General features: G+C 31.3%; 1 protein-coding gene across 1 annotated transcript; it reads left to right on the top strand.

Annotated features, from left to right (window-relative positions):
* The first annotated feature begins 813 nt into the window (after positions 1 to 813).
* Positions 814 to 3,278, top strand: LOC145567283 (homeobox-leucine zipper protein HAT5-like). The gene is made up of 3 exons (XM_081626544.1): positions 814 to 1,353; positions 2,110 to 2,504; positions 2,745 to 3,278. The coding sequence occupies exons 1-3, from the start codon at positions 1,203 to 1,205 to the stop codon at positions 3,219 to 3,221; spliced, it is 1,023 nt and encodes a 340-aa protein (XP_081482670.1). The 5' UTR covers positions 814 to 1,202; the 3' UTR covers positions 3,222 to 3,278.
* Positions 3,279 to 10,520: the final 7,242 nt, after the last annotated feature.

The raw sequence follows: 10,520 nt of genomic DNA, 5'->3' as shown, positions 1-10,520 counted from the left end.
CGGCAGGGAGGTAATTTTTTTTTTTTTTTGGAAAGATTAGACAAGGAGGTAATTGGAGAAGAGGGAAAAAGACTTTTTTTTTTTAGTTATTTTTTTGTTTTTATTTTTAAAAAAACCAATCATAAGGTAACACGTGGGAAGTCACCTTCTGAAATCGATTACTAATTTCACAAATCGGTAAAAGGTTTGTTTTGAGCAGATGGGGGTCAAAGGTGGGATTGTTTCCAGATTTCGAAAAGGAGAGATTGTTTGAGCGAGATAGCAAAGGTGGAATTATTAGTTTCCATTTTTCCTAAAAAAAAAAAAATTGATGAACCACAATAATCTTAAAATAAAATTTTAATGTGACAATATTCAAACCAGCGAATACCTCCTATATCTCCACTCTCTAATTTTCACACCAACAAGTAACAACATGTTAAGTTTGTTAATTTAACAAAATCTAAGGTCAGGACTCACAATCGTAATTAACATTCAATCCAATCCAATCCAACCCAACTCGATTGGACATGAATTGACCTGAACATGATATAGTTAGGTCCCAACTCACCCAAGTAAACCCTAACCTTACCAATTAAGGAATACCCTTCAAAAAAAAGGGAGAATAAAAGGAATCTAATGAGTCATATGGACAGAATTTTTCACCCCTTATTATTCCACTCTTTCTCTCTCCTCCCAATGATGCAATCAAAGGGCAAAATTGTCATTTCAACCAAACCACATCCACTCCCCCTAGCCAGAAATAACTGGCCCCACATCTTTTTTTAATTTTTTTGACGTACTATTTTAATTTATAATCCCCCCTTCCCATCTTCCAATCAAATACCCAAAAATTTCAACATAATCAAAACACCTTTTTTTCTTTCTTCTTCTTCCTTTTGCTCTGCTCTTCATTTTTTTCCCAGAAAAATCAAAACTTTTACAGAAATTCAACTGATTTTCTCTCTCCTCCATTTTGAAGCTTCTTGTACTGAGTGATGGGGGTGCGAATTCCGGGTTCTCACACTTCCCACATCACTGAACTCATCATCACCAGCTTTTTCCGTCATAAGCTCTGAAAATCCCTTCATCTTCTTCTTCTTCTTCTTCCCCCCATCAAATCGAAATTTCCAGATTCTTCTTATAACCCTTTAATTAATCGATCATGGTTTCTTAGAATTCCCAAGTTTTTTAGCTAAATTCTTACTTAGAAGGCAGAAGTTATGGCGGGCGCCGGTGTTGGAAGGGTCTTTGGTGGTGGTTCTTCCGGCGGTGTTGGTGTTGGAGCTTCTTTGCTGTTTAATCCGAGGCTACCTCGTTCTTCTCAGTCTCCTGAATCACTTTTCATTTCTGGGTCTACCTCTAATTTTCTGGGTATATCTTCTTTCTCTTTTGCCCTCCAAATGTTTGTTGAAATGTCTGTATGAGAGTTTTGATTTTTTTTTATTTTCTGGATCTGATTTTTTGAGATTTTTAATGAGATGGGTCTGTTTATTTTTATTAAATCAAGATTATGATATTGTTAATTATGATCTAATTGATTGTTGTATGATTATTTTGGATTAGGGGAACAAAAACCTGATCTATGATGCTTTTTGGCAGAAAGATAACAATGATGCTCTGCTTTTTGTTCCTGCTTCTGAGCTGTTTACTGAGTTATTATTAGTTTTATTTAATTTTATATACTTTCTTTGAAATGTTCTTGTCTTGGAGGTTTGATTTATGTCACATTATTTCTCATACTGTACTTGTTCTTCGAAAGTCAACGTCTTGTTTATCTGATCAATTTTAGTCCTTAAAAAAAGTTAAATTTAGTAAGGAACTTGGTCCACTTTGGGCTGTGTGTACATAGTTATGAATAGACGGAATTGGATCTCATCTCTTTAGTGTCAGTGTGCCACCCCAACATGCTTGGAATTTGATCATTACCTTTGTTTGAGTGTTTTATATTTGTGGTTTGTTGTTTGATAATTATTAGCAATAGGCTATTTTTGGAAAGGTAGTTGTGCTCCCACTTTGTCATACTACACCAAAAATGGGCCAATTAGTTTTGATGGACCATATATGGATTTATTGAGATGTGATCTGAATGACTGAATTCATATTATTTGTGATGATGTTTATTATTAGGTTCGAGCTCCATGGTTAGTTTCGAAGATGTTTGTGGAGGAAAAAGGTCAGAGAGGCCATTCTTTTGCACATATGATCAAGAAGAGAATGGTGATGAGGATTACGACGATTACTTTCATCAGCCAGAGAAGAAACGGCGGCTGACAGTTGAGCAAGTCCAGTTCTTGGAAAAGAGCTTTGAGGTTGAGAACAAGCTTGAGCCTGAGAGAAAAGTTCAGCTAGCCAAGGACCTTGGCTTGCAGCCGCGGCAAGTTGCTATTTGGTTCCAGAATCGAAGAGCAAGGTGGAAGACTAAGCAACTAGAGAAAGATTTCGACAGTTTGCAGTCCAACTTTAACAACCTGAAGGCTGATTATGAGAATCTTCTTCAGGAAAAGGAGAAACTTCAAGCTGAGGTATCTAATCTTGTTAACCTTGACATATTCTTAGTTAGATATTTTCTTGCAAGATTCGTATTGTCAACTTTACTAGTTTGATGTAAATAAGTTTAGTTAAAATAAGTCGCTACTCAAGTTCAATCCATAAATTAAGCTTTCCTTTCGGAATTCAATTTGACCCGGACAATAGCTATATGATGATTAGCAGTTAACACTATGAATGATACTAACTTTTTTCTTTGCTGTCATTGATTTCAGGTTGTTAACCTGACAGACAAGCTGCTTCTGAAGGAGAAAACGGAGGGAGATCAACCCGAATCACCCAAAACATACGCAGCATCCAAAACAGTCCAAGAAGAACCCGTTATTGAATCTGCTTCTGAGAGTGAGGATCACCTAGCACCAGTCTTTGGCTGCAAACAGGAAGACCTGAGCTCTGGTAAGAGCGATATTATCGACTCTGATAGCCCACACTATGTGGATGTTAGCCACTCTCCCTTAGGCGAGCCTGGTGATTCCTATGCTTTTGAAGCAGACCACTCTGATATTTCTCAAGATGATGAAGACTACTTGAGCAAGAGCCTTCTGCCTTCTTCCCATGTCTTCTTGAAGATCGGGGATGTCGATTATCCCGGCCCGCCTGCCACCAGCTCTTGCAACAACTATGGGCTTCCAGGAGATGATCATCCTTCTCCTCTCTTCTGGCCATACTGGGATATCAACCTGAAAATGTAATAAATCTATTTATAAATACTATACATATATATATATATATATATATATATATATATATATATATATATATATATATATATATATATATATATATATATTCATACCACATATATATCATGATAAATAGAGAGAGTGTGCAACTCACTTAAGAATCCAATCATTTGCACCCCTCTTCAATTGTGGTTTGAAAAATTGTTGTTTTTTTTTTCTTCTTCTTTTTTGGAATTATTACCATCTTTTGGCGATCCCCTTTTATGTAATCTTGCTTTTGTTGGAGGGGATTGACTCTCTCTTATCTTTTGATTTTCTTTTTTTTGAGCTCACTGAACTTTACCTTAAAGTTAAGTATGTGATTAAATAAGATTTGCTTATTTATATATTTTAATTAATCAAGATTGCTTGCTTACATGCAGAAAAGTTTAGATAATCAAATATAATATCCGATCCATAGCTTTTGATGTTAAATTAGTATTAATGATCTCGAGGTTGATGCTAAGATTAGCTGGATTTAATATACTTTATGGTTGTGTATTATGATTAACTTTTGATAATATCTTTGCTAAACGGCCTCTTTAGTATCCTGTTCCCCATTAAGAAGAATTTGGAATATTAATGAATTTACGGAGTCAATTTGTACCATCTTTAGTCGTGTGCTCCAAAACCGATTGACATGAAATTATTCGGTGATTATTTGTATAATTGTATTGTAACGTGCGACTGACAAGTACATAAATCGTGTGAAAGTTTTTCATTATATGGAGTACGTTTATTTATTTATTTATTTATTTATTTTTTATTTTTTAAAAATTATTATACTAAGGTGGTGTTTGGTTGCACATAAAAAAATAGAGGAATTGAAAATTCCCATGAATTTGGAAATAGGAGGCTTGTTTGGTATACCACAAAAGGTAAAAATGTGGGAAGTGTAAAATCATGGGAATTTCCAATTCCCACAAAATATGGGAATTTAATTACCAAGACCCCTTGGTAATACAAAATTCCTAAATACCCATATAACAACCAAACAAGTTTTGTAAACTCCTAGGAAATTAGATGTGGAATTTTAATTCCCATGAAATACAAATGCCAATAGGAAATAAATTCCTTTGTCAACCAAACAAGCCCTAAGTATAAGGATAGGAGTACTAGGTTAGGGATTGACACCAATCTTAACTTCTGCGTTATATACTACTTAGAGAAAAGAGAGATGGTTGACACATAATCCGGATGGTTTCGAGTTTATAATAGTCTAATAGCTACAAATCTTATTTCTAGAGGACTTATTTTGGTAAATTTTTTGAAAGGAATTGAACTTGATAGATTACCATACTTATCTCATATTGTCACATATAGTACCTTAATAAAAAGAATGCTAATTATTTCATTAAATGGCATTTAGGATTGCTCGATTAGTATTGGCCCTTTTCTGTATTAACCAAGCTTATTCTAGATTTAATTTCTTGAGAAAAGATAAGTCCTTTTAATGACATATTGTAAATTCTATTGTATTACGGAGTATAAAGGTTAATTAAATACTCCAAGTCAACCTTGGTTTAAAATAAGATGACATGTACATCCATTTGTAGCCACAAATATGCTACAGCTTACCTAGTCACCCTTACAGCTTACACGTGTGTTTAAAAATTTATAAAGATGTATAAATTATGTTATAATTAGTAATTTAGCTAGGATAAGCAACTACCTTGATTTTCAAATAAATAAACAACGTATCAAATTATTATTTCTTGTTTACTTGGTCGACTAGAGAATTTTATACTTCAATTAAAACAATAACTTGTATCTTAACTTCTGTCAATTAACAAACTAATTGTCAACTAAAGAGTACATACTAGTGAAGTAAATGCTTAATATTTTGTTGATCAAGAGACGATAACTAATATATATGATAGAATATTATTATGAATTCAATTGTGGAATTTTAACCAAAAACTTCACTTTTCAGTTAAGTTGATCCTTTAATACGGTATAAAGTGTCAACTTTTGGGATTTAATAGTTTACCTATCATTGGTAAGAATTGAAAAAAAATTAAGGAACCAATCATGATACTTCGACTATTATTCAGTCTATGTCCCTCATTTGACATAAAAAATCTACTTCATATATTTTTCAAAAAAAAAAAAAAATTAAAAACACCTACTACACGTATAATTAGAAATATTAGAATGTAAACTATAGTCAAATAAACTTTATAGTGAAAGGTGGTGATTCAATTTGTCTACATTTCAAATTCGTATTTAAATTTATGTTCAAATAGTATTTCAATCCAAAATAAAATTAAAAATAATAATAAGTTGGTACGTGTACATAACAAATAAGATTATAAGAAAAGTAAGGTGGAAGATGACGAAGAAGAGACATGCTTAAATAGTTTAATTAAAAGGTGAGCTATCCTTTGGAGTTTGGAGAAATCAGAAGGTAGTTGGGTTACGCAATAACAACTTAAGCTATAGATGCGACGAACTATTGCGCATTTTTAAGTCACATTCAAAGTGTTTGCCCTATCAATTTATGTATGGATGCTACTGCTGATATCGACGTCCACCATTAATTTTTATTTCTTTTTCTTCTTATATTTTTCTTTTTATGAAAAGGAAATCACGTTAAATCATATATATATATTGACAATTTTAATAAGATATTTGAGGTGATTTTTTACTAAGAATATTTATAATTGTGAGGTTGTGATGGTTTTGTATTTTCAAAGGCGATTGCTTTATTGTATAAATAACTTGTAAGTCTCATTTACATATATGAGGTTTTTTTTTAGTACGTAATATGAATGACATACTTAAACCTACTTCGTTATCGTGATTTTTATAGTCTAATCTTAGCTTATCAAATGTTTAGAAACATGATGAAAGGATAAGATATATAAGTGGGATCTTATATATGGAGGAGTTAATCCCTACGAATATAAGCTTATATACTATATAAGAACATTGATTTTACAAGGTCGAATGTTTACTAGCTATTTTTTTTCTAATAGTATATAACTTAGTTGAATATCTGCTTTGCTATAGTTTTCATTTGAATAACAAAATAACAATAGATTGAATCATAATGACTTTTATTATTATTTTTTTAAAGGGTAAGGAAAATGACCATGACCTCACCAAACAGACTTTAACTCTTAAACTTTTTTGGTCTATTATTTGTGAGATAGACAATTTGAGAGTAAGGAGAAAGGTAAGCGATACCCACAAGTCTACAACCCACCCTTAAAGTTTTCCTGATGGAGATTAAACTTTCAACCTTTAAGTTAAAATGTGCAATATTTTTCAACACTAAACCAAGATTTGCTTGGTTGTACGTAGAATCAAATTACTCATATAAAAACTGCAAAATGGTACTCTCTCTTTTTTGTTTTTAATAAATGCATCGCTTTGATTTTTGCACTATTCACATACCATGGTTGACTTAATTTTTTCACCTCTATAAAATAAATAAATGTTATTATATGATATATCATTAGATTCGCTATAATGTCTAGTTTCATAAATATAATTTTGTTATAATTTTTTACTAATTAATAATTAAATATATTAATGGTCAAAGTTGCGTCTCGGCAAATATACCGGTCAAACTGATGCAAATAAAAAAAAAAAAAGAGTAATAAAAAATTAAAAATAAATAAATAAAACTAAACTTTGTGTTAATGGACTAATGGTCTTATCTATAAATTATTTAATTGTGTATGAAGAATTAAATAAAAGATTCCGTTTCTTTTTCTTGCTTTGCCCCTTACATACAACACCTTCGCCTACCACCAAACCGGCCTACTCAAATTTCAGTCCTGCCAAGTTGTCTATGGCTATAGGTGCCTAATACAAGTATAGTAAAATGATGTACACTCATTTTTTTTCATAGCAAATTAGTTTTTACATATTTTTAAAATTTTTCTCTGCTATGATTTTATGAAGTAGTTACATACTTTAGTTTAAAACGAATACACCGCAGCTTGTGAATACATTTATGCCTTGTCTTTATATCTTACATCATTATTTATTTTTAGTAAGATAAACGGCAATTTGCCTCAACATTAGTTGTTTTATAACTGTTACTTTATGAATGAATATTGAATGAAAATTATTAAGCAAGCTCGATCATGAGCCGACTGATCTGATTGATGCTAAACTCTAATTCAATGATGTATTTATTTACACATAATTTAAAACATGGAGAAATATGGTTGTACAAGACTAAACTCACAATAATCTCAAGTTCATAAATTATAAACCATTAAGCTTTGCCCAGTTTTTTTGTTTCTTTTTTTTTTTTTGGATTCTCCTAATTTAAAAATGATTTTTGGGAGATTGAAATTGGGGTTGTTCAACAAAATTGTAAAAACTCAAACCCAAGCCTAAGGCTAGCTCATAAATTTGTAATTGTTCTAAATTGAAATTATAATTTGGTCAATTACATATCCTAGGGTTAGAGGAAAATGTAACTCAATTGCAACGAACTCGTCAATATATTAATCGTGTGAAAGTCAAATTATTCATGAAGAGACAAACAAGCTCATCATCGATCAAAGTTTCAATTCAAAAGTATACAAGTCAAAGTACTTATTTGTTCGATATGCTAACAAATGTACATTTAAGTTAGGTACTAGAAAGAACTAGTTTTTTTTGAAAAATGAAATTGTTACTCCGTATTCCAAAAAGTACCCTGCAAAGCATTTGTATTGCAAGGCTACAACCTTGTAATTATCAACGTGAGTACAAATTTTACCATCAAATCAATCAATAATTATCTCTTATTCTGTCTCATTTTACTTGCTATACAAGCAATAGAATCAATTTCTAAAAATTTAAGATGACAAAGTAGAAAATTGAAAGATAAATGTGAGATCAAGCAATACTTTAGTTTTGGATAGGACCAAGCAAGACTTGATACTCCATTAATTATGTCATGACCAATGTAAATATGATCGTAACTATACAACATAAACAAGTATTTATATCAATTTCAAAAAATTACAATTACTTTGTACACGACTATTACTATTAGCGTGAAAGTGTTGTAATTATTTAAAAATAGAGGGTCTGTTCTGATTGATTGGACTTATTAGAGATGAAGTGAACTGAATATTTTATAAGAGAAGGAAATTAAGAATTAAAATACACTGAACTAAACTTATTAGAGTTGAAATGAAGTGAAGTGAAAATAATTCGAACAGAATACGCCCTGATAAATTGATAATTGCTCGGAACATGAGCACAAGTGAGTTTGAAATCATGGATAGTTTAAGTAAAATTGTTAACATCCAGGGCTACAAAGAATGGTTGTGACAGCCCATCAATCACATGCCAAGTGTCCTAATCAATCTTAGCTAATTACACTTTATATGATTTGGTCCACTCTCGTCTCTTCAACACCAGCCGTCTGATGTTCGCCACGTGACCATAACGCCGTCGACCAAGCTATTCTCTCATTGGTTGTACTCTTCCTATTTGATTCTCTCTTGGGTCCCACTTTTTTGTGGAACCTCTTATATTGCTACGAGTATCTGGCGTTTCTCAATGGACTACAAACAGCCGACCACTATTTATCTTTAAGAATTAGGTGTAAGACATTTGTCAAAAACTGAGCCGATGGATCTGAAAAAAAAAAAAACAATTCAAATTTCAACTCGTGTAATCATAAAAATTAGACATAAATCAACTTTAAAATAGTTCCGACCTGATCGATTTTAGTCATTTTAATGAACCGACTCAACTATCCGAATTGACATCTCATTAACACATGTCACATGTGCTAGTATAAAAGTTTGACCATTAATATCTTTAATTATTATTCCTTCCATCTCTATTTGGTATTTGCTTGTTCCATTTAACTTTTACAAAATTGTAAGATTAATACTATACTTGAGGCACTTTGGAGTTAGGAATTCCCTTAATTTTTCCTTAATAAAGGGGGCTTATTGGCTAAGGACCTGTTCTGATTAACTGAACTGAACTAAAATTAATATTTTATGAGAGAAGGAAATTAAGAACTGAACAAAACTGAACTTATTGGAGCTGAATTGAAATGAAAATAAGCTGAAGAGAACAAGCCCTGTTCTCTTCGACTTATTTTCAGTTCAGTTCTTATCTTAATTTCCTTATCTCATAAAATATTCAGTTCAGTTCAGTTCACCTCCAATGCAATAAGTTAAGTTTAATTCAGCTCAGCTCTATTCAGTCAATCAAAACAGACCCTAAGTCAAGCTGAATTGACTTGTGCATGGTTCCAATTTGATAGGTTACTTTCAATCTCCTCACCTACCAAAAAACAATAGTATTTTGTATTACTTATCTTGTATATATCCAATGCTTCAAATCATCGATCATACATTTAACATTCTTGGTTCAATAGTAAAGATTATGAGTATTATTTTGTATGTTCCATGACGTTATGGCATTAATATCACAGAGTCGATCAGTATTGACAAGTTTATAGAGTGTAATTAAGTTATGTCCTAACAAAATTTCTAGACAAATCATCATGGTGCTTGAAGATGTTTTACTTATATTAGTTTCTAAATAAATAAGTCAACATAAGCTTTATTTAAATGAGACTTAAACTCAATGGTCCATACTCCATATCCAATATCCATCCTAAGAAACTTTCCAGAGAAACAATCATTGTGCCAGATGATGTTGTACTTGTTCTGTTTCTCAAATTACATTAAATAAAACCCCAAATAGATGAGTTTCTAGAGAGAGAAATAAAATGATAGAGAGAAAAGTTAGAGGATGTATTAGAAAGAAAAGGTATAAAAATTAATTTAATTATTTCTTTCAACTTAAGAAGCTTATGATTAACAAGAAAAGTTATACAAAACACTTACAAGCTTATCAACAATCATCTTCCATCAGATTTCATTAGGGCCAACTTTAATTAACTGATTCAAGTACATAATTTAATAAATCATACATGCTTAATCATCCCATTAATTCTACATATTTGATCTAACTTACTTTTTTTGAAGTTATTACCCTTTTACTTATCATAAAGACACATATATAGACATATACTAGTTGTTATTATGAAGTACTCCATATTATATATATAGAGAGTTGATTTTTCATATAATCACATCATCATCAAAAAATAAATAAAATTTAATGTACCATAGGAACTAAGATCAATTTCATAACATGGTTGCCTTTTGTGTACTTTATACAAAAATCATTGTCCATCTTAGAAACGCAAATTCTGGTACTAATATAAGATCACAACAAATAAAATATAATATCTTAACAGGTGAGTCCTGAAGATGATAACTAAAAATA

The sequence above is a fragment of the Chenopodium album genome, chromosome 11 (assembly GCF_948465745.1).
Source record: "Chenopodium album chromosome 11, dcCheAlbu1.1, whole genome shotgun sequence".
In the NCBI taxonomy this organism is placed as follows: Eukaryota; Viridiplantae; Streptophyta; class Magnoliopsida; order Caryophyllales; family Amaranthaceae; genus Chenopodium; species Chenopodium album.
The sequence above is the reverse complement of the archived record's forward strand: the minus strand, read 5'-3'. Positions and strand labels throughout refer to the sequence as shown.

What these genes read in the sequence shown, in the direction of transcription:
- LOC145567283 (XM_081626544.1), top strand. Translation starts at nt 1,203, where the DNA reads ATGGCGGGCGCCGGTGTTGGAAGGGTCTTTGGTGGTGGTTCTTCCGGC. An exon ending in GTCTACCTCTAATTTTCTGG is followed by an intron (nt 1,354 to 2,109) that starts GTATATCTTCTT and finishes GTTTATTATTAG; the next exon opens with GTTCGAGCTCCATGGTTAGT. An exon ending in AGGAGAAACTTCAAGCTGAG is followed by an intron (nt 2,505 to 2,744) that starts GTATCTAATCTT and finishes CATTGATTTCAG; the next exon opens with GTTGTTAACCTGACAGACAA.